The 24,285-nt window shown below is 36.4% G+C and overlaps 1 protein-coding gene across 8 annotated transcripts in view; it reads left to right on the top strand.

The window, feature by feature from the left end:
* Positions 1–24,285, top strand: part of ATP11B (ATPase phospholipid transporting 11B (putative)) — a 124,823-nt gene that overhangs the window by 54,670 nt on the left and 45,868 nt on the right. For all 8 annotated transcript variants that reach the window (XM_061194446.1, XM_061194447.1, XM_061194440.1 and 5 more), the window contains 7 exons: positions 14,634–14,876; positions 15,670–15,845; positions 16,346–16,414; positions 17,741–17,814; positions 17,888–17,991; positions 20,773–20,954; positions 22,447–22,650. In XM_061194446.1, coding sequence (XP_061050429.1) covers positions 14,634–14,876; positions 15,670–15,845; positions 16,346–16,414; positions 17,741–17,814; positions 17,888–17,991; positions 20,773–20,954; positions 22,447–22,650 — 1,052 coding nt within the window. The remainder of the gene's footprint in view (positions 1–14,633; positions 14,877–15,669; positions 15,846–16,345; positions 16,415–17,740; positions 17,815–17,887; positions 17,992–20,772; positions 20,955–22,446; positions 22,651–24,285) is intronic.

The raw sequence follows: 24,285 nt of genomic DNA, 5'->3' as shown, positions 1-24,285 counted from the left end.
TGTCACCGTGGACTTGCTTTTCCATCACCCTAGAACTTCCTTTGTCTCCCACCCGTTTTGGATTTCCTGTGTTCTGGATCCCATGTCTTCTCACCTGTTGCTTATTCTCTTATTTTGGTGGAACACATCTCCTAATAACTTGAAAAAGGATGCATAACAGGGAAATATTTTGAGACTTTGCACGTCTGAAAATATCTTTATTCCCTTCTTACACTTGATTAGTAATTTAGCTGGGTAAGGACTTCACTGGTGGTCCAGTGGTAAGGGATCTGCCTTGCAGTGCAGGGGACGCGGGTTTGATCCCTGGTCAGAGAACTAAGATCCCACATGCTGCAGGGCAACTAAGATCCCACGTGCAGCAACTACTGAGCTCGCGCACTCCAACGAGGAGCCCACGCACCGCAATGGAAGATCCCGCATGCCTCAACGAGGATCCCGTGTGCTTCAGCTAAGACCCAACACAGCCCCCCAAAATTAAAATATTAATAAAATAAATAAATCTTTTAAAAAAATAATTTATCTGGGTAACACATCCCAGGTTGGAAATTATTTTTCCTCAAAATTTCAAAAGCATTTCTCCATTTATTTCTAGCTTCCAATGTTTTTTTGAGAAATCCAATGCCATTCTGTTTCTCAGTTCTTTTTGTGAGATCTGTTGTTTTATCTCTGGAAGTGTTTAGTGTTTTAGAATCTTCTCTTTGTTCAATGAATCTGAAATTTTATGATGATATACCTTGGTGTGAGTCTTTTTTTTTTTTCTTTCATTGGGCAATAAACTCTGTGAGCCCTTTTAGCGTGGAAACACAAGTCCTTCAGTTCTAGGAATTTTTCTTTTTTTTTTTTTTTTTTTTTTTTGCAATTTTTCTTATATTATTTCTTTGGTAAAGTGTCTTTTTATGTTTTGTGGGATTTTCTTTTGAAATTTATTATTTTGGATGTCAGACCATTTATCTTGATGCTCTAATTGCTTTGACTTTCAATTTTAATTTCTCTGTTTTTATAATCTTCCTGGGAGAATTCATGAACTTTATCTTTCCACCTATCTTTTTTTTTTTGCTTTGTTTGTTTTTTTATACTGCAGGTTCTTATTAGTCATCAATTTTATACACATCAGTGTATACATGTCAATCCCAATTGCCCAATTCAGCACACCACCATCCCCACCCCACGGCGGTTTTCCCCCCTTGGTGTCCATACGTCTGTTCTCTACATCTGTGTCTCAACTTCTACCCAGCAAACCGGCTCATCTGTACCATTTTTCTAGGTTCCACATACATGCATTAATATACGATCTTTGTTTTTCGCTTTCTGACTTACTTCACTCTGTATGACAGTCTCTAGATCTGTCTACGTCTCAACAAATGACTCAATTTCGTTCCTTCTTATGGCTCAGTAATATTCCATTGTATATATGTACCACATCTTCTTTATTCATTCGTCTGTCGATGGGCATTTAGGTTGCTTCCATGACCTGGCTATTGTAAATAGTGCTGCAATGAACATTGGGGTGCATGTGTCTTTTTCAATTATGGTTTTCTCTGGGTATATGCCCAGCAGTGGGATTGCTGGATCATATGGTAAATCTATTTTTAGTTTTTTAAGGAACCTTCATACGGTTCTCCATAGTGGCTGTATCAATTTACATTCCCACAAACAGTGCAAGAGGGTTCCCTTTTCTCCACACCCTCTCCAGCATTTGTTGTTTGTAGATTTTCTGATGATGCCCATTCTAACTGGTGTGAGGTGATACCTCATTGTAGTTTTGATTTGCAGTTCTCTAATAATTAGTGATGTTGAACAGCTTTTCATGTGCTTCTTGGCCATCTGTATGTCTTCTTTGGAGAAATGTCTATTTAGATCTTCTGCCCATTTTTGGATTGGGTTGTTTGTTTCTTTAATATTGAGCTGAATGAGCTGTTTATATATTTTGGAGATTAATCCTTTGTCCGTTGATTCGTTTGCAAATATTTTCTCCCATTCTGAGGGTTGTCTTTTCGTCTTGTTTATGGTTTCCTTTGCTGTGCAAAAGCTTTGAAGTTTCATTAGGTCCCATTTGTTTATTTTTGTTTTTATTTCCATTACCCTAGGAGGTGGATCAAAAAAGATCTTGCTGTGATTTATGTCAAAGAGTATTCTTCCTATGTTTTCCCCTAAGAGTTTTATAGTGTCCGGTCTTACATTTAGGTCTCGAATCCATTTTGAGTTTATTTTTGTGTATGGTGTTAGGGAGTGTTCTAATTTCATTCTTTTACAGGTAGCTGTCCAGTTTTCCCAGCACCACTTACTGAAGAGACTGTCTTTTCTCCATTGTATATCTTTGCTTCCTTTGTCATAGATTAGTTGACCATAGGTGTGTGGGTTTATCTCTGGGCTTTCTATCTTGTTCCATTGATCTATGTTTGTTTTTGTGCCAGTACCATATTGTCTTGATTACTGTAGCTTTGTAGTACAGTCTGAGGTCAGGGAGTCTGATTCCTCCAGCTCCGTTTTTTTCCCTCAAGACTGCTTTGGCTATTCAGGGTCTTTTGTGTCTCCATACAAATTTCAAGATGATTTGTTCTAGTTCTGTGAAAAATGCCATTGGTAATATGATAGGGATTGCATTGAATCTGTAGATTGCTTTGGATAGTAGAGTCATTTTCACAATATTGATTCTTCCAATCCAAGAACATGGTATATCTCTCCATCTGTTGGTATCATCTTTAATTTCTTTCATCAGTGTCTTGCAGTTTTCTGTATACAGGTCTTTTGTCTCCCTAGGTAGGTTTATTCCTAGGTATTTTATTCGTTTTGTTGCAATGGTAAATGGGAGTGTTTCCATAATTTCTCTTTCAGATTTTTCATCATTAGTGTATAGGAATGCAAGAGATTTCTGTGCATTAATTTTGTATCCTGCAACTTTACCAAATTCATTAATTAGCTCTAGCAGTTTTCTGGTGGCATTTTTAGGATTCTGTATGTATAGTATCATATCATCTGCAAACAGTGCCAGTTTTACTTCTTTTCCAATTTGTATTCCTTTTATTTCTTTTTCTTCTCTGATTGCCGTGGCTAGGACTTCCAAAACTATGTTGAATAATAGTGGTGAGAATGGACATCCTTGTCTCGTTCTTGATCTTAGAGGAAATGCTTTCAGTTTTTCACCATTGAGAATGATGTTTGCTGTGGGTTTGTCCTATATGGCCTTTATTATGTTGAGGTAGGTTCCCTCTATGCCCACTTTCTGGAGAGTTTTTATCATAAATGGATGTTGAATTTTTTCAGAAGCTCTTTCTACATCTATTGAGATGATCATATGGTTTTTATTCTTCAGTTTGTTAATATGGTGTATCACATTGATTGATTTGCGTGTACTGAAGAATCCTTGCATCCCTGGGATAAATCCCACTTGATCATGGTGTATGATCCTTTTAATGTGTTGTTGGATTCTCTTTGCTAGTATTTTGTTGAGGATTTTTGCATCTATATTCATCAGTGATATTGGTCTGTAATTTTCTTTTTTTGTAGTATCTTTGTCTGGTTTTGGTATCAGGGTGATGGTGGCCTCGTAGAATGAGTTTGGGAGTGTTCCTTCCTCTGCAATTTTTTGGAAGAGTATGAGAAGGATGGGTGTTAGCTCTTCTCTAAATGTTTGATAGAATTCACCTGTGAAGCCATCTGGTCCTGGACTTTTGTTTGTTGGAAGATTTTTAATCACAGTTTCAATTTCATTACTTGTGATTGGTCTGTTCATATTTTCTATTTCTTCCTGGTTCAGTCTTGGAAGGTTATACCTTTCTAAGAATGTGTCCTTTTCTTCCAGGTTGTCCATTTTATTGGCATAGAGTTGCTTGTAGTAGTCTCTTAGGATGCTTTGTATTTCTGCGGTGTCTGTTGTAACTTCTCCTTTTTCATTTCTAATTTTATTGATTTGAGTCCTCTCCCTCTTTTTCTTGATGAGTCTGGCTAATGGTTTATCAATTTTGTTTATCTTCTCAAAGAACCAGCTTTTAGTTGTATTGATTTCTTTGTTTCTATTGTTTCTTTGTTCTTTGTTTCTATTTCATTTATTTCTGCTCTGATCTTTATAATTTCTTTCCTTCTGCTAACTTTGGGTTTTGTTTGTTCTTCTTTCTCTAGTTCCTTTAGGTGTAAGGTTAAATTGTTTATTTGAGATTTTTCTTGTTTCTTGAGGTAGGTTTGTATTGCTATAAACTTCCCTCTGAGAACTGCTTTTGCTGCATCCCATAGGTTTGGATCGTCGTGTTTTTGTTGTAGTTTGTCCCTAGGTATTTTTTGATTTCCTGTTTGATTTCTTCAGTGATCTCTTGGTTATTTAGTAACGTATTGTTTAGCCTCCATGTGTTTTGTGTTTTTTATGTTTTTTTCCCTGTAATTCATTTCTAATCTCATAGCGTTGTGGTCAGAAAAGATGCTTGATATGATTTCAATTTTCTTAAATTTACTGAGGCTTGATTTGTGACCCAAGATGTGATCTATCCTGGAGAATGTTCCATGTGCACTTGAGAAGAAAGTGTAATCTGCTGTTTTTGGATATAATGTCCTATAAATATCAATTAAATCTATCTGGTCTATTGTGTCATTTAAAGCTTCTCTTTCCTTATTTATTTTCATTTTGGATGATCTGTCCATTGGTGTAAGTGAGGTGTTAAAGTCCCCCACTATTACTGTGTTGCTGTCGATTTCCTCTTTTATAGCTGTTAGCAGTTGCCTTATGTATTGAGGTGCTCCTATGTTGGGTGCATATATATTTATAATTGTTATATCTTCTTCTTGGATTGATCCCTTGATCATTATATAGTGTCCTTCCTTGTCTCTTGTAACATTCTTTATTTTAAAGTCTATTTTATCTGATATGAGTATTGCTACTCCAGCTTTCTTTTGCTTTCCACTTGCATGGAATATCTTTTTCCATCCCCTCACTTTCAGTCTGTATGTGTCCCTAGGTCTGAAGTGCGTCTCTTGTAGACAGGCATATATATGGGTCTTGTTTTTGTATCCATTCAGCAAGCCTGTGTCTTTTGGTTGGAGCATTGAATCCATTCACATTTAAGGTAATTATCTATATGTATGTTCCTATGACCATTTTCTTAATTGTTTTGGGTTTGTTTTTGTAGGTCCTTTTCTTCTCTTGTGTTTCCCACTTAGAGAAGTTCCTTTAACATTTATTGTAGAGCTGGTTTGGTGGTGCTTAATTGTCTTAGCTTTTGCTTGTCTGTAAAGCTTTTGATTTCTCCATCGAATCTGAATGAGATTCTTGCCAGGTAGAGTAATCTTGGTTGTAGGTTCTTCCCTTTCATCACTTTAAGTATATCGTGCCACTCCCTTCTGGCTTGTAGAGTTTCTCCTGAGAAATCAGCTGTTAACCTTATGGGAGTTTCCTTGTATGTTATTTGTCCTTTTTCCCTAGCTGCTTTCAATAATTTTTCTTTGTCCTTAATTTTTGCCAGATTGATTACTATGTGTCTCGGCGTGTTTCTCCTTGGGTTTATCCTGTATGGAACTCACTGCGCTTCCTGGACTTGGGTGGCTATTTCCTTTCCCATGTTAGGGAAGTTTTCGACTATTATCTCTTCAAATATTTTCTCTGGTCCTTTCTCTCTCTCTTCTCCTTCTGGGACCCCTATAATGCAAATGTTGTTGCGTTTAATGTTGTCCCAGAGGTCTCTTAGGCTGTCTTCATTTCCTTTCATTCTTTTTTCTTTATTCTGTTCCACAGCAGTGAATTCCACCATTCTGTCTTCCAGGTCACTTATCCGTTCTTCTGCCTCAGTTATTCTGCTATTGATTCCTTCTAGTGTAGTTTTCATTTCAGTTATTGTATTGTTCATCTCTGTTTGTTTGTTCTTTAATTCTTCTAGGTCTTTGTTAAACATTTCTTGCATCTTCTCAATCTTTGCCTCCATTCTTTATCCGAGGTCCTGGATCATCTTCACTATCATTATTCTGAATTCTTTTTCTGGAATGTTGCCTATCTCCACTTCATTTAGTTGTTTTTCTGGGTTTTTATCTTGTTGCTTCATCTGGTATATAGCCCCTTGCCTTTTCATCTTGTCTATCTTTCTGTAAATGTGGTTTTTGTTCCACAGGCTGCAGGATTGTAGTTCTTCTTGCTTCTGCTGTCTGCCCTCTGGTTCCACCTATGTTTTGATTTCTTTTATTTGTATTGTAATGTTTTTAATTTCTAATATCCTAGTATATCTGAATGGTCTTTTTTTTTTTTTTTGGCTGCGCAGCTTGTGGGATCTCAGTTCCCCAACCAGGGATTGAACCCATGTCCCCGCAGTGGAAGTGCAGAGCCCTAACCACTGGATAACCAGGGAATTCCCAGAATGGTCGTCTTTTAATTACATCTTATTCTTTTTTTTTTTTTTTTAATTTTATTTTATTTATTTTTTTTATACAGCAGGCCCTTATTAGTCATCCATTTTATACACATTAGTGTACACATGTCAATCCCAATCGCCCAATTCACCACACCACCACCCCCACCCCCACTGCTTTCCCCACTTGGTGTCCATACGTTTGTTCTCTGCATCTGTGTCTCAATTTCTGCACTGCAAACCGCTTCATCTGTACCATTTTTCTAGGTTCCACATAAATGCGTTAATATACGATATTTATTTTTCTCTTTCTGACTTACTTCACTCTGTATGACAGTCTCTAGGTCCATTCACGTCTCTACAAATGACCCAATTTTATTCCTTTTTATGGCTGAGTAATATTCCATTGTATATATGTACCACATCTTCTTTATCCATTCATCTGTCGATGGGCATTTAGGTTGCTTCCATGACCTGGCTATTGTAAATAGTGCTGCAATGAACACTGGGGTGCGTGTGTCCTTTTGAATTATGGTTTTCTCTGGGTATATGCCCAGGAGTGGGATTGCTGGATCATATGGTAGTTCTATTTTTAGTTTTTTAAGGAACCTCCATACTGTTCTCCATAGTGGCTGTATCAATTTACATTCCCACCAACAGTGCAAGAGGGTTCCCTTTTCTCCACACCCTCTCCAGCATTTGTTGTTTGTAGATTTTCTGACGATGCCCATTCTAACTGGTGTGAGGTGATACCTCATTGTAGTTTTGATTTGGATTTCTCTAATAATTAGTGATGTTGAGCAGCTTTTCATGTGCTTCTTGGCCATCTGTATGTCTTCTTTGGAGAAATGTCTATTTAGGTCTTCTGCCCATTTTTGGACTGGGTTGTTTGTTTTTTTAATATTGAGCTGCATGAGCTGTTCATATATTTTGGAGCTAATTGCGTTTTTTTATCCATCATCTTCTCCCCATCCCGCTGCCACCAATCTAGTCTAATAAACCTTTGTTTCTACCTGCACTGCTGCACTATTCTCCTAACCGGTCTCCCTGCGTCTGCTCTTGACCTCCTCCAATCAGATTTCTACTCTGCAGCCAGAGTGAAAAAGCAATTTAAAAAATGATATCCAAGTATTATTATACATGGTTAAAAACAATGTATCGCCACCCATTTACCTCAATCCCCTAGCCCTCATCCTGGCGGGAACTTCCAGCTCCTTTAACTACTATTTACAGTAGCCCTGATGCCTTCCAATAATGTGCTTCTGTTTCTGTTTCTTATGTATCTTAGACATTATTCATTGAATTCCTGCTGTGATAGGTAAAGGTTTAGCTCACAGAAAACACTGAAATGCTCTTCACTGCAGAGTCAAGTAGTGTATTCTTTTTTTTTTTATATAACATCTTTATTGGAGTATAATTGGTTTACAATGGTGTGTTACTTTCTGCTTTATAACAAAGTGAATCAGTTATACATATACATATGTTCCCATATCTCTTCCCTCTTGCGTCTCCCTCCCTCCCACCCTCCCTATCCCACCCCTCTAGGTGGTCACAAAGCACCGAGCTGATCTCCCTGTGCTATGTGGCTGCTTCCCACTAGCTAGCTATTTTACATTTGGTAGTGTATATATGTCCATGCCACTCTCTCACCCTGTCACATCTTACCCCTCCCCCTCCCCATATCCTCAAGTCCATTCTCTAGTAGGTCTGTGTCTTTATTCCCGTCTTGCCACTAGGTTCTTCATGACCTTTTTTTTTTTTTCCTTAGATTCCGTATATATGTGTTAGCATACTGTATTTGTTTTTCTCTTTCTGACTTACTTCACTCTGTATGACAGACTCTAACTCCATCCACCTCACTACAAATACCTCCATTTCGTTTCTTTTTATGGCTGAGTAATATTCCATTGTATATATGTGCCATATCTTCTTTATCCATTCATCCGATGATTGACACTTAGGTTGCTTCCATGTCCTGGCTATTGTAAATAGAGCTGCAATGAACATTTTGGTACATGACTCTTTTTGAATTATGGTTTTCTCAGGGTATATGCCCAGTAGTGGGATTGCTGGGTCGTATGGTAGTTCTATTTTTAGTTTTTTAAGGAACCTCCATACTGTTCTCCATAGTGGCTGTATCAATTTACATTCCCACCAACAGTGCAAGAATGTTCCCTTTTCTCCACACCCTCTCCAGCATTTATTGTTTCTAGATTTTTTGATGATGGCCATTCTGACTGGTGTGAGATGATATCTCATTGTAGTTTTGATTTGCATTTCTCTAATGATTAATGATGTTGAGCATTCTTTCATGTGTCTGTTGGCCATCTGTATATCTTCTTTGGAGAAATGTCTACTTCGGTCTTCTGCCCATTTTTGGATTGGGTTGTTTGTTTTTTTGTTATTGAGCTGCATGAGCTGCTTGTAAATCTTGGAGATTAATCCTTTGTCAGTTGCTTCATTTGCAAATATTTTCTCCCATTCTGAGGGTTGTCTTTTGGTCTTGTTTATGGTTTCCTTTGCTGTGCAAAAGCTTTTAAGTTTCATTAGGTCCCATTTGTTTATTTGTGTTTTTATTTCCATTTCTCTAGGAGCTGGGTCAAAAAGGATCTTGCTGTGATTTATGTCATAGAGTGTTCTGCCTATGTTTTCCTCTAAGAGTTTGATAGTGTCTGGCCTTACATTTAGGTCTTTAATCCATTTTGAGTTTATTTTTGTGTATGGTGTCAGGGAGTGTTCTAATTTCATACTTTTACATGTACCTGTCCAGTTTTCCCAGCACCACTTATTGAAGAGGCTGTCTTTTCTCCACTGTATATGCTTGCCTCCTTTATCAAAGATAAGGTGACCATATGTGCGTGGGTTTATCTCTGGGCTTTCTATCCTGTTCCATTGATCTATATTTCTGTTTTTGTGCCAGTACCAAACTGTCTTGATTACTGTAGCTTTGTAATATAGTCTGAAGTCAGGGAGCCTGGTTCCTCCAGCTCCATTTTTCGTTCTCAAGATTGCTTTGGCTATTAGGGGTCTTTTGTGTTTCCATACAAATTGTGAAATTTTTTGTTCTAGTTCTGTGAAAAATGTCAGTGGTAGTTTGATAGGGATTGCATTGAATCTGTAGATTGCTTTGGGTAGTAGAGTCATTTTCACAATGTTGATTCTTCCAATCCAAGAACATGGTATATCTCGCCATCTATTTGTATCATCTTTAATTTCTTTCATCAGTGTCTTATAATTTTCTGCATACAGGTCTTTTGTCTCCTTAGGTAGGTTTATTCCTAGATATTTTATTCTTTTTGCTGCAATGGTAAATGGGAGTGTTTTCTTAATTTCACTTTCAGATTTTTCATCATTAGTGTATAGGAATGCAAGAGATTTCTGTGCATTAATTTTGTATCCTGCTACTTTACCAAATTCATTGATTAGCTCTAGTAGTTTTCTGGTAGCATCTTTAGGATTCTCTATGTATAGTATCATGTCATCTGCAAACAGTGACAGCTTTACTTCTTCTTTTCCGATTTGGATTCCTTTTATTTCTTTTTCTTCTCTGATTGCTGTGGCTAACACTTCCAAAACTATGTTGAATAATAGTGGTGAGAGTGGGCAACCTTGTCTTGTTCCTGATCTTAGTGGAAATGGTTTCAGTTTTTCACCATTGAGGACAATGTTGGCTGTGGGTTTGTCATATATAGCCTTTATTATGTTGAGGAAAGTTCCCTCTATGCCTACTTTCTGCAGGGCTTTTATCATAAATGGGTGTTGAATTTTGTCGAAAGCTTTCTCTGCATCTATTGAGATGATCATATGGTTTTTCTCCTTCAATTTGTTAATATGGAGTATCACGTTGATTGATTTGCGTATACTGAAGAATCCTTGCATTCCTGTAATAAACCCCACTTGATCATGGTGTATGATCCTTTTATTGTGCTGTTGGATTCTGTTTGCTAGTATTTTGTTGAGGATTTTCGCATCTATGTTCATCAGTGATATTGGCCTGTAGTTTTCTTTCTTTGTGATATCTTTGTCTGGTTTTGGTATCAGGGTGATGGTGGCCTCGTAGAATGAGTTTGGGTGTGTTCCTCCCTCTGCTATATTTTGGAAGAGTTTGAGAAGGATAGGTGTTAGCTCTTCTCTAAATGTTTGATAGAATTCGCCTGTGAAGCCGTCTGGTCCTGGGCTTTTGTTTGTTGGAAGATTTTTAATCACAGTTTCAATTTCAGTGCTTGTGATTGGTCTGTTCATATTTTCTATTTCTTCCTGGTTCAGTCTCGGAAGGTTGTGCATTTCTAAGAATTTGTCCATTTCTTCCAGGTTGTCCATTTTATTGGCATAGAGTTGCTTGTAGTAATCTCTCATGATCGTTTGTATTTCTGCAGTGTCAGTGGTTACTTCTTCTTTTTCATTTCTAATTCTATTGCTTTGAGTCTCCTCCCTTTTATTCTTGATGAGTCTGGCTAATGGTTTATCAATTTTGTTTATCTTCTCAAAGAACCAGCTTTTAGTTTTATTGATCTTTGCTGTTGTTTCCTTCATTTCTTTTTCATTTATTTCTGATCTGATCTTTATGATTTCTTTCCTTCTGCTAGCTTTGGGGTTTTTTTGTTCTTCTTTCTCTAATTGCTTTAGGTGCAAAGTTAGGTTGTTTATTCGAGATGTTTCCTGTTTCTTGATGTAGGCTTGTATTGCTATAAACTTCCCTCTTAGAACTGCTTTTGCTGCATCCTATAGGTTTCGGGTCGTCGTGTTTCCATTGTCATTTGTTTCTAGGTATTTTTTGATTTCCCCTTTGATTTCTTCAGTGATCACTTCGTTATTAAGTAGTGTGTTGTGTAGCATCCATGTGTTTGTATTTTTTACAGATCTTTTCCTGTAATTGATATCTAGTCTCATAGCGTTGTGGTTGGAAAAGATACTTGATACGATTTCAATTTTCTTAAATTTACCAAGGCTTGATTTGTGACCCAAGATATGATCTATCCTGGAGAATGTTCCATGAGCACTTGAGAAAAATGTGTATTCTGTTGTTTTTGGGTGGAATGTCCTATAAATATCAATTAAGTCCATCTTGTTTAATGTATCATTTAAAGCTTGTGTTTCCTTATTTATTTTCATTTTGAATGATCTGTCCATTGGTGAAAGTGGGGTGTTAAAGTCCCCTACTATGATTGTGTTACTGTCGATTTCCCCTTTTATGGCTGTTAGTATTTGCCTTATGTATTGAGGTGCTCCTATGTTGGGTGCATAAATATTTACGATTGTTATACCTTCCTCTTGGATCGATCCCTTGATCATTATATAGTGTCCTTCTTTGTCTCTTGTAGTAGTCTTTATTTTAAAGTCTATTTTGTCTGATATGAGGATTGCTACTCCAGCTTTCTTTTGATTTCCATTTGCATGGAATATCTTTTTCCATCCCCTCACTTTCAGTCTGAATGTGTCCCTAGGTCTGAAGTGGGTCTTTTGTAGACAGCATATATATGGGTCTTGTTTTTGTATCCATTCAGCCAGTCTGTGTCTTTTGGTGGGAGCATTTAATCCATTTACATTTAAGGTAATTATCAGTATGTATGTTCCTATTCCCATTTTCTTAAATGTTTTGGGTTTGTTATTATAGGTGTTTTCCTTCTCTTGTGCTTCTTGCCTAGAGAAGTTCCTTTAGCATTTGTTGTAAAGCTGGTTTGGTGGTGCTGAACTCTCTCAGCTTTTGCTTGTCTGTAAAGGTTTTAATTTCTCCATCAAATCTGAATGAGATCCTTGCTGGGTAGAGTAATCTTGGTTGTAGGTTTTTCTCCTTCATCACTTTAAGTATATCCTGCCACTCCCTTCTGGCTTGCAGAGTTTCTGCTGAAAGATCAGCTGTTAACCGTATGGGGATGCCCTTGTGTGTTATTTGTTGTTTTTCCCTTGCTGCTTTTAATGTGTTTTCTTTATATTTAATTTTTGATAGTTTGATTAATATGTGTCTTGGTGTGTTTCTCCTTGGATTTATCCTGTATGGGACTCTCTGTGCTTCCTGGACTTGATTAACTATTTCCTTTCCCATATTAGGGAAGTTTTCAACTATAATCTCTTCAAATATTTTCTCTTCTTTTTCTCTTCTTCTTCTGGGACCTCTATAATTCGAATGTTGGTGCGTTTAATGTTGTCCCAGAGGTCTCTGAGACTGTCCTCAGTTCTTTTCATTCTTTTTTCTTTATTCTGCTCTGCAGTAGTTATTTCCACTATTTTATCTTCCAGGTCACTTACCCGTTCTTCTGCCTCAGTTATTCTGCTATTAATCCCTTCTAGAGTATTTTTAATTTCATTTATTGTGTTTTTCATCGTTGCTTGGTTCCTCTTTAGTTCTTCTACGTCCTTGTTAAATGTTTCTTGCATTTTGTCTATTCTATTTCCAAGATTTTGGATCATCTTTACTATCATTATTCTGAATTCTTTTTCAGGTAGACTGCCTATTTCCTCTTCATTTGTTAGGTCTGGTGTGTTTTGACCCTGCTCCTTCATCTGCTCTCTGTTTTTCTGTCTTCTCATTTTGCTTATCTTACTGTGTTTGGGGTCTCCTTTTCACAGGCTGCAGGTTCGTAGTTCCTGTTGTTTTTGGTATCTGTCCCCAGTGGCTAAGGTTGGTTCAGTGGGTTGTGTAGGCTTCCTGGTGGAGGGGACTAGTGCCTGTGTTCTGGTGGATGAGGCTGGATCTTGTCTTTCTGGTTGGCACGTCCACATCTGGTGGTGTGTTTTGGGGTGTCTGTGGCCTTATTATGATTTTAGGCAGCCTCTCTGCTAATGGATGGGGCTGTGTTCCTGTCTTGCTAGTTGTTTGGCATAGGGTGTCCAGCACTGTAGCTTGCTGGTCGTTGAGTGAAGCTGGGTCTTGATGTTGAGATGGAGATCTCTGAGAGATTTTCGCCGTTTGGTATTACGTGGAGCTGGGAGGTCTCTTGTGGACCAGTGTCCTGAAGTTGGCTCTCCCACCTCAGAGGCACAGCCCTGATGCCTGGCTGGAGCACCTAGAGCCTTTCATCCACACAGCTCACGCTTACCACAAGGAAAATGTTCCAATGGATTAAAGTCCGAGCCCCCACTTCCAGCTGGACCCGGTTCTGGTGCTTTTCCCACAGCTGAGTCGGTGAAACAAAACTGACCGAGATGTGCCGCTCTCCCTCCCACTTCGCAGCTCACATCTTATTCTTGTTTCTTGAATATAATCTGTTCTTTCACCTCTTTGAGGATATTAGTGACAGTTTCTTTAAAGCCTTCTGCTAGTTGCATTTTCTCAGTTTTTTCCTAGTTCCTTTTTCAGTACATCAGTTCTGCTGTAATGTGACATATGCATTCCTAAAATCACTGTGCTATGCAAAATTACTTAGTAAAAACCACAGGGCTTATGGGAAAATGGGATTGGGATACAACAAAAACTTTGTCAGTAACACATTTAAAATAAAAAGATAAGAACCTAATGACAACAGGACTTGCTAAATTATTAAGAAATACATAAATACTACAATAAATATGGCACTTTATCTTGAAAATGACCTGAAGTTTACTTGTGGAAGTGGCCATCAGAAATATTGCAACTTGTGTGTTATTGTGAAGTATTGGAAGGAAGGTTATCTGAAAACAGAAGGAAAGTATAATACCAGATGTGAATGGTTATGGTTCATAACACACATGGTGACCTGAGGTAGCTGCTAGCTGTTTGAGGTTTGTATATTTCATGTATTCTGGGTGCAGTTTTCTGTGTTCACCTAGTGTTTCTCACAGATGAAACTGTTCATAATCAAACGCAAAGTTTATATTATGCTCAAATTGTTCCCTTATATATCAATCTCATTGTAATAAATTCTTGTGTTTTCAAGACAGTGTTATATTGGAACTGCCTGTCATTTGTTTTAGACTCTCTTTACCTTTTCATGTAAGGGGATATCCTCAAATGAATGCTAATCTTTGGTTTTCTTTACAAGTCCAAAAGTTTTCCCTAGAAAAGCCTGGCAGCCCAGCTGTTTTTGGGGGGTATCCCCAAATATCAGTATTGGCTTTTCCTCAGTTTACCCAGAGAGAATAACTGCAGTTCATATTTCTGCTGCTTGTTCAACAGAAATTATCCATCAACTCTATAGATGAACATGAACCTAAAGATGCCACAGACTTCAAAGAGTATATAGGTTTTAAATATTTTGTATTACCCTGTTTTGTTTTCTGTGGCATCTTTAATTATTTGCTTGTGCTCGGATTATAAGTAAGAGTACAAAGTTTTTTTGTTTTACATAATACCCTGAACATAAAGGTTTGTTTTCTTTTGTTTTCTATCTCTAGGTGGAGTATGTGTTTACAGATAAAACTGGTACACTGACCGAAAACGAGATGCAGTTTCGGGAATGTTCAATTAATGGTATAAAATACCAAGAAATCAATGGTAGACTTGTATCTGAAGGACCAACACCAGACTCTTCAGAAGGAAACTTATCTTATCTTAGTAGTTTATCCCATCTTAACAACTTATCCCATCTTGCAACCAGTTCCTCTTTTAGAACCAGTCCTGAAAATGAAACTGAACTAGTAAGCAATTTTTAAGTTAATAAATAGGAGTTTCACTTGAAATAGTAATTCTTTGTTAGTTGGTGGGTTGTAGGAGAAAAAGTTTAAGTGTTAGTGGGGCAAGGAATATACATTTGAAATGTTTATCCTTTGATTCAGCACTGAGAATTTATAGTCATAAGCCAGCTTAACTTGTCACTTAATATGCATCTACTTTACGGAGGGAGGCTCAAGAGGAAGGGGATATGGGGGCATGTGTATGCATATGGCTGATTCGCTTTGTTGTGCAACAGAAACTAACACAGTATGGTGAAGCAATTATACTCCAATAAAGATCTATTTTAAAAATATAAATAAATAAATTAAATTAAATGTTCCACTAAAATAAAAAATATATATGCATCTACTTTAGTTCTCTGGGTACTTAAATGGGACTAAGTTAAGGAAAGCCCTTTCTGCCTTGAAATAAAGAAGACTTTGCTAAGGAATAGAGCTTAATAGAGCTTTTGACATCTCAGTTCTTCCACAAAAGCGTTTTCACCTTTACTTGCAATTTGGTTATGCCTCCTAAAAATATACTCAGATGTTGAAGGGTCATAAGCAAATGTGACATTTTACTCTTGGGATTCAGAAGCAACCAACTATTATTTATGCAATTCAGAACTGTAGCACTCTTGTTCTACATCTTAGTTTATCAAATTATGAGCTGTATTTATTGGCATTTTTTAGAATTTTGTTTTTGGTTTCCTACATGTTCCTACATGTTATTTGGTATTGGTATATTTTATTATGAATATTAATTATGTTTCTGCAGATTAAAGAACATGATCTCTTCTTTAAAGCAGTCAGTCTCTGTCACACTGTGCAGATTAGCAGTGTTCAGACTGATGGCATTGGTGATGGTCCCTGGCAAACCAACCTTGCACCCTCCCAGTTGGAGTACTATGCATCTTCACCAGATGAAAAGGCTCTCGTGGAAGCTGCTGCAAGGTAGTTTAAGTCTAATTTTCAAATCTTCAGAAAAATACCTTTTAAATGAAAATGTGAAAATACAAGAACATAATTTTAAATTCTCAGACAAAATTCAGAAACAAAGGTATTTTATTTTATTTTTACACATTTTTTTACACATAAAGGTATTTTATTTATATGTATATATTTTTACACATAAAGATATTTTAAATGAGAATTTGAAATGTCATTAATTTTGTTGTCAAGCTTGCATTAAGTCATATTTTGAAGAGATCTCTTTAAAAGTCTGGTTACTGTGAAATATGAACAGTATAATTTGTGAGAAATACTTGTGTATGTATTGTTTTAGATCTACTCTCATCCTTCAAGTTCTTAAAAATAATCCTATACTCAAAGGAAATAACTTTAAAATACACCTTAAACTTATATTTTAAATGTTTTTATTCAAGTTAGTTATATTATGAATTATAAAATATCATCCTTTAAATCTTATATTTCTTTCTCTTTTTATTCCCTAGATTCGGCATTGTATTTATTGGCAATTCTGGAGAAACTATGGAAGTTAAAACACTTGGAAAACTGGAACGGTAATTTTTTTCTATATTGTAATTTTCTATATATTAAGTGTTTACTATAGAACAGGAATTGGTAAACTATGACCCTGAAACCAGATCTGGCCTACAGCCTGTTTCTGTACAGCCTGCAAACTAAATTACATTTTTAAAGTGTTTTCCAAAACAAAAAAATATGCAGCAGAGATCATATATGGTCTTCAAAGCCTAAAGTATTTACTGTCTGGCCCCTTACAGGAAAAGTTTACTGACGCCTGCTCTAGAATGATGTCAGTATTACATTGTATCTCATCATGGTAATAACAGTATAATGCTCTGAAACTTTCATCTGTATTTTAGCTTAATGGTTCTTGAATTTACTTATATGTTTATTTTTACACATTCTTAGGGTAATGAGTTTTGTAAATTTCTACTCACTAAATAAAAACTTCCTTATCTTTCCTATGATTTTTATCTTTCAAACATTAAGGAACCGTTGTATTATTTCCAGTATTTCCACTGTTTGATAAATTAGTCCATTCTTATCACATTCATATCTTTCGTGGTTTTATCATTTCTGATCATATCTCAGCTCCACTTGTGCTTTTCCAGACTATGCTTTTCTGAACTAAATATTGCCCAGTCTTTGGCTACTTTTATCTGGAAGCCTGTCTGGCTCTTTTTATCAACTTATAAACCATTCTACTCAGTGTTTTTCTTTGAGATGTGCCAAAACATTCCATATGTACATCATTGTATAAATTCATCCAGAAGACTTTTCAATCCACACCTGACCCATCCACACAAATTCTTTTACAGCTCCCTAGAGAGGCCTTTGTGTCCCCCGACTGCACACACATGCCCTGTCGTAGGTTCAGAATCACTGCTGTAATGAGCCTCTGTTACTAATGTGAGTGTTCGTATTTCTCAGGTGTGTTTAGGCAGAAAAAAGAGTTGAGAATCAGTCACCTTTTTTAATGAGGAAAAACATGAAGCTGGGCAGATATGTATTCCCATTCACATGCTTATTTGACTTAAGGCAAATGAGTGTATCTTTCTGAGTTTAATAGTCCTCACCTGTAAAATGAGATAAGACCTACCTCCTTTGGTTCTCATGGGTATTAAATGATGTAAGGTATGTAAAGTACGTGGCATTTGGTAAGTACTTAATAAATGTCAGTTTCTTCTTTTTCTGTCTTGTGTTATTAATGACTCATAATCCATCATCTTGAAAAATGTAATTGAGATTAATTTCTTGTTCTAAATTAACCATTTTATCTTTTATAGGGATTCTTTCTAAATATTCACTTAATATTATTCAAAACAGTACAGATTTTGTCTTTCTTATTTTTTCTTCCTTAGGTACAAACTGCTTCATATTCTGGAATTTGATTCAGATCGTAGAAGAATGAGTGTAATTGTTCAGGCACCTTCAGGTAACCAATTTAAATGTTCATGAATTTTTAGTTAAATAATACTAAGAGCTTGATAACTCACTTTTCTTTTTAGGTGAGAAACTTTTATTTGTTAAAGGAGCCGAATCATCAGTTCTTCCGGAATGTATAGGTGGAGAAATAGAAAAAACCAGAATTCATGTAGATGAATTTGCTTTGGTAAGTGCAAATTTCTCTAATTTAAAAACTGCTAAAACTATATATATATATGAAAGATTTAGGGTTTCATTTTTGCATTAGTATTTTATCAAAAATTATAGAAATTCTGCAGTTCTGTTACATTATGTGTTGGCTCCTCATTCGTTGGTTAAAATTTGACCTTTTTTAACCTGCTAAAATATGTCTTCTCTTTGCACCTAGTACAGCCAGAGTACTTATGGCTACAAGGACCACTCAGATTGCTATATTAAAAAGGGAGGGACTTGCCTGGCGGTCCAGTGGTTAAGGCTCCGTGCTTCCATTGCAGGGGGCATGGGTTCCATCCCTGGTCGGGGGATTAAGATTCTTCATGCCGTGCAGCATGGCCGAAAAAAAAAAAAAGGAGACGTACAAAAATCCCAAGTATTTGTAGAAACTGGAACCCTGATACATTGCTGATGGGAATATAAATGATATGGCCACTTTCAAAAATAGTTTTACAGTTCCTCATAGAACATAGAGTAATATAGAGTTACGATATGACTTGGTAATTTCACTCCTAGGTATACATCCAAGAGAATTGAAAACATACATCTACACAAAAACTTGTACTTAGCAGCTTTATTCCTAATAGCCAAAAAAATGGAAAAACCCAAATGTCCATCAACTGATGTGTCATATCCATATAACAAAATGTTATTTGGCCATTAAAAGGGATGAAGTACTGATGTATGCCACATCATGGATGAACTTTGAAAAGATTGCTATGTGAAAGAAGCTAGTCACAAAAGGCCACATGTTCCATTTATATGAAATACCCAGAAAAGACAAAGTCATAGAGCCAGAAAGCATATTAGTGGTTGCCAGGAGCTGGAGGAAGTGGGGGAAGGGAAGTGTCTGCTAATGAATATGGAATTCCTTTTGGGGGTGATGCAAATGTTCTGGAATTAGATAGTAATAACAATTGCACGACTTTGTGAGTACACTAAAGACCACTGAATTGTACTTTTTAAAGTGAATTATGGTATGTGAATTATGTCCCTCTTAATAAAAGAATGTAGGAAAATCTTACAAAAACAAAGTGCCACAATTCATGTGAAGAGGAAACTTATTAAGCAGCTCTGTCTCAGTCTAAGAGCCTCATGATCTCTCATTTCTGCATTTCTATAAATGCTGCCCACCTGCCTCTTTTACTTACTTACGGTTTCTTTTCTCCCATTACTTTCTATTTGTTTATGGTCTAGTTCATCTACCACGCTGTAATATCCATAAGAACAAAGGCATTGTTCTACTTTTTTTGGGCGGGCGGGGCAGGGACTACGGTGGATCCTCGCTGCGTGTGGGCTTTCTCTAGTTGCGGCCAGCGGGGGCCACTCTTCATTGCGGTGCATGGGATTCTTGTTGCAGTGGCTTCTCTTGTTGCGGAGCACCGGCTCTAGGCATGCAGGCTTCAGTAGTTGCAACATGTGGTCTCAGTAGTTGCGGAACACGGGATCAGTAGTTGTGGCGCACGGGCTTAGTTGCTCTGCGGCATGTGGGATCTTCCTGGACCAGGGATCGAACCCGTGTCCCCTGCATTGGCAGGCAGATTCTTAACCACTGCACCACCAGGGAAGTTCTATTCTACTTTTCTGTCATTTTAATCCAGAAAAATGCTGGAACGTAGTTGGCACTCAATAAATGTTTGTTGTAGAATGAATTAATTTAGTAACTCTCATAGTCTCTTAACTGTTATTTAAGAGAAACAGGTGTAGGTCATTTGTAAATCAAGGCATGACAACATTTAGAAATCTGCTAAGTAGTGTCATATAGTATTTTAAAACCTTCCCTTTCTGAGTCCTACTATTAGAACATTTATTTTGGGTTTCTCTGAGGAAAATGTATTGCAAGAAAAAGAACTTTTGTAAGCTTTCAGATTTAGATACCAACTTTCAAATATTAACACCATAGGAAAAGTTTACACCTGGTAGAATCAGATAATCAAATATATATTCCTAAGTTTCGTGAAATTCCAATTCACCAGTGAAGGTATACAATTTAAAATCATTCATTCAGTGGCTCTAGAAAGTATTGGTTGGTTGATAATGACCACTTTACAGGCTTCTTTATTTGAAATGTGAATTTGTCATATCATGAACCCTCAGGAAATTATAGTCCCCTTTGCTTAAAAAAAAATTATTTTAAAGTAGATAAAAGTGGGGACTTCCCTGGCAGTCCAGTGGTTAAGACTTCACCTTCCAATGCAGGTTCAATCCCTGGTCGGGAAGATCCCACATGCCTCGCGGCCAAAAAACCAAAAAAACACATAAAACAGAAGCCATATTGTAACAAATTCAATAAAGACTTTAAAAAAAAATTGTCTAAAAAAAATAAAGTAGATAAAAGTGGAGTTGTAGTGGTTAAAACAGGAGAGAAGAACCTGGGGCTGCCTCTCTCTTGACAATCCTAAAGGTACCATTATAGAACTTTTTGGCTTTCCTGGTAAAACATATTTAAAATCACAGGTAGATCGTCTTTATGATCCTGTCTAGGCTCTATAATGTTCTACAATTCAATGACCTTAATTATTTTGAGCAACTGTTTAAGAACTCATCAGAAATTGTAAGAGCTATGATAATATGTGTCCCATAACTCAGATGACTAGGGTTTTGTGACAGTTTATTTCCTATCTTTAGATGATAGTACTTTTTAAATTATTTATAATTGAATTTTGGTAACAGGGTCCTCAGTTTATTTCAATGACTTCTTAATTCCCCATTAGTTATTTTTGTTCAATTTTTGTCTTTAATTTTCCTATTTTAGAAAGGGCTAAGAACTCTGTGTATGGCCTATAGAGAGTTTACACCTAAAGAGTATGAGGAAATAGAAAGACGTTTATTTGAAGCCAGGACTGCCTTGCAGCAACGGGAAGAGAAACTGGCAGATGTCTTCCAGTTCATAGAGAAAGACCTGATATTACTGGGAGCTACAGCAGTAGAAGACAAGTAAGTATCAGACAAATAGGCAATATCATTTTTCTCTCATAAGAATTTTTCTAGCCAAGTGTTTCTAATTTATAACAAATTCTATTTAACATTTTATACTTAATATATTTAAAATCAAAATAGAGAATTAAAGCCTTAATTTTTCCCAGTCCATATATATAATTTTTGTTCTAGCCAGCTATGTGAAATAGTTGAAAGAATCCAGCCATGTATAGTTTTGCCTGTAGTCCTGAGTTTTTAGACTATTCCTCAGTGTTCCATACAAAGATTTTAAGCTCCTGCTTAATTCTCCAGCCTCACCTCTTACCACTACCCCCCTCGACTTTACATTTCAACCGTACCAAACTGTCTAGTTCTCTGAACAACAACTGTAGTTAAAAGTGTTCTATTTTGTGCCTTTTTTCGTTGGCAAGGCTGTGCTTTCTGCCTGGATCATTCTTCCCTTATCCATCTGTGAATACCTATTCATAAACCATAGTTCATATATCACCCCCACTCCAGGAAGACCTTTCCTAACCCCTAATAGTATTAAAAATTCTCTTCTTTGGAAAGCCTCCATGTTTTGTAAGTAGTTCTGTTGTTGTCCTTGTGGCAATATATTATTTGTTTGAAGACTTTCTCCTCTGTTAGCCTGTGAATTCCTTGAGGTCTACTTATTCTTTGCCTTTGTTCCCAGCATCTCTCTCCATGTGTGTTTCACAGTTTCTTGAATTAAATTGAATTCTACAAATTAAGCCTATTGTTATGTTTTTCTCTACCCCCTAGATCTAAAGGTGCTTGCATTTTTTAAAATCTAGGGTTTCATTTACTTTTCAGTTGTCCTCATGAGATTTCTGAGACTCCCTGAGGTTATATGTAGACCATTATTGTCCACAGTCTGATTTTTGAACTAATGAGGTAAAAGATTTTCTTGCCAAAAAAGGAGAAAATCTTCTAATTTGAAATTTAAGACTTTCTAAGAAAATGAGTTTATGAAGACTATATAGTTAGTTGGTTCTATAAAAATCAACTTTGAAGATACACTCTTAAAATATGAAGTTGTAGATTTTACATTTAAGTTTACATAGTGCTCCAACATATCAATACCCTGTGAGCTTCAAAAAACCAAATACATTTACAGTAGTATTATCAGTAACCAAAATGAAGGGAAGGAAATCTTACAATTGTGAGAATGCACAAATGTTCTCATTAAGGCAGTATTGACCCAGGCGATCATTTAGTATCTGTCACCTAAAATGCCTCACAACTCTGGAATGCCCATTGTGACAAACATGTGTTAGCACACAGTTGTAGATTTTATATTAGCCAGGTGGTCACTAATTTGGTTATTCCTATTTTTTCCCTAATGGAAAAAAAATTCAGTTATATTACTATACTATAACATTCCTAGGTTAAGGAGTTCGGAATTACCTTATTTGTACTTTGTGGTTTATACTTAAAATACAGTCAAAACAGTGTTCTCTACTACTAATTTTGTTTCTTTTATTTTCAGACTACAAGATAAAGTTCGAGAAACTATTGAAGCATTGAGAATGGCTGGTATCAAAGTATGGGTACTTACTGGAGATAAACATGAAACAGCTGTTAGTGTGAGTTTGTCATGTGGACATTTTCACAGAACCATGAACATCCTTGAACTTACAAACCAGACGTCAGACAGTGAATGTGCTGAAAAGTTGAGGCAGCTTGCCAGAAGGTAAGAATATAATTATCTGGATCATGGAGTTCAGGGACCAGCAAGCTATGGCCCATGGGCCCAAATACGGCCCACTGCCTTTTTTACAGCCCATGAGCTCAAAATAATTTTTACATTTTTTAATGGATGAAAAAGAAGTCAAAGAAGAGTAATATTTCATGGTGTGAAAATTACATGAAATTAAAAGTTTGGTGTCTGTAAATAAAGCTTTATTGGAACAGAGCCACATTTGTTCATTTACATATCATCAGTGAAGGCTTTTGCACTATAACAGCGCAGTTGAGTAATTGGGACAGAGACCTTATAAAGCACTTTTATCATTTCTCACTGCTGCTTGATATACTACAAATCACAGTGACACAATTATAACTTGTTAATGTTTTCTGTGCCACACATTTTGCCATATGACATTTTAGTATATTTTTATTATCAGTATTTAACCATCATGTCCAAGCATGAAAAGAAAAATGGACTTTTAATATCACACTCTTAAAACATAGTGGAGTGTTGATTATTATCAAATTAGGTGGCAAAGCATTGTGTTTATTATTCAGTGATAATATGCTTTAATATACTGCCTGTTTGAAAAGATAATCAATGAAATACAAAATCTCATTACAGATGGTTCTTTTGCAATAAAATGTAAAATCTCATTACAGATCAGCATTAACAGATGGACATGTGCAATTGATTTTGATGATAGGAAACATGAACTTTGAACCCCAATTAATCAAAATTAATTGGGGTTCTTCACCCTGCAAAAAAAAAAGGTTTCTGTTCTCCTCATTAGTAGACTTCTATTATTTTAAAAATTATACTTAATTTTTTTTTTTTCAGGAAAAGGAAAGATTTATTCCTTGCAGCAAGTAAGGAGAACACTGGGGATCCTTCCTAGAATAGTGTCTCCCCCAAACAGCAAACTTGGGGAAGTTTTAAGTTAAGGGTACATGCATATTCATGAAGGGGCTTGAGCAGAGGAGAATTCAGCATAGAATTGGGGCCACGATTGATAGAGTCCAAGCTTTAGTTGATTGAAGTCATGTGGGTCAACATCATCATTCCATCCTCCACCTGGGTGCGGGCCTTAGTTCCGGCAGAACTCAAAGACTGGCCTCAGGACTTAACGAAGCTCAGGTTCTTGATGTCTCATCACAGAAAGAATTCAGTGAGAGACAAAGTGATAGATAAGAAGTGGATTTATTTAGGGAGAAACACTCCACAGACAAGAGTGTGGGCCATCTCAGAAGGCGAGAGAGGCCCTAATTACTATACTTTTTACTTAAAATTTTTTTTGTCAAAATTTGTTTCCTCTTTTGTAGCATAAGTACCTACATAATATCCTCAATTTAGCCTCATGGCCCACAAAACTTAACATCAAAATGTTTACTTCTAACGCTTTACAGAAAACATTTGCCAACCACTGATGAGGTTCACATGACTAAACAGGGAAATTAATCTGCATTTTACTGTTCAAAGATAATTTCATAGGTATTTATGCTCTTAATGCGTTCTCTTTTTCTCTAAATCTGCTTTTTTAGGTAGATCAACTTTATTTAGGAGCCCCCATTTAACACAGTCAGTTGTTTTTACAGTAAATTAGGAGTGCTTCAGTGTAAGCATCAGGGTTGCTTGTAT

Source organism: Eubalaena glacialis, chromosome 6 (genome assembly GCF_028564815.1).
Source record: "Eubalaena glacialis isolate mEubGla1 chromosome 6, mEubGla1.1.hap2.+ XY, whole genome shotgun sequence".
NCBI lineage: Eukaryota > Metazoa > Chordata > Mammalia > Artiodactyla > Balaenidae > Eubalaena > Eubalaena glacialis.
Note: the sequence above shows the minus strand (reverse complement) of the source record. Positions and strands in the feature narration are given on the sequence as shown.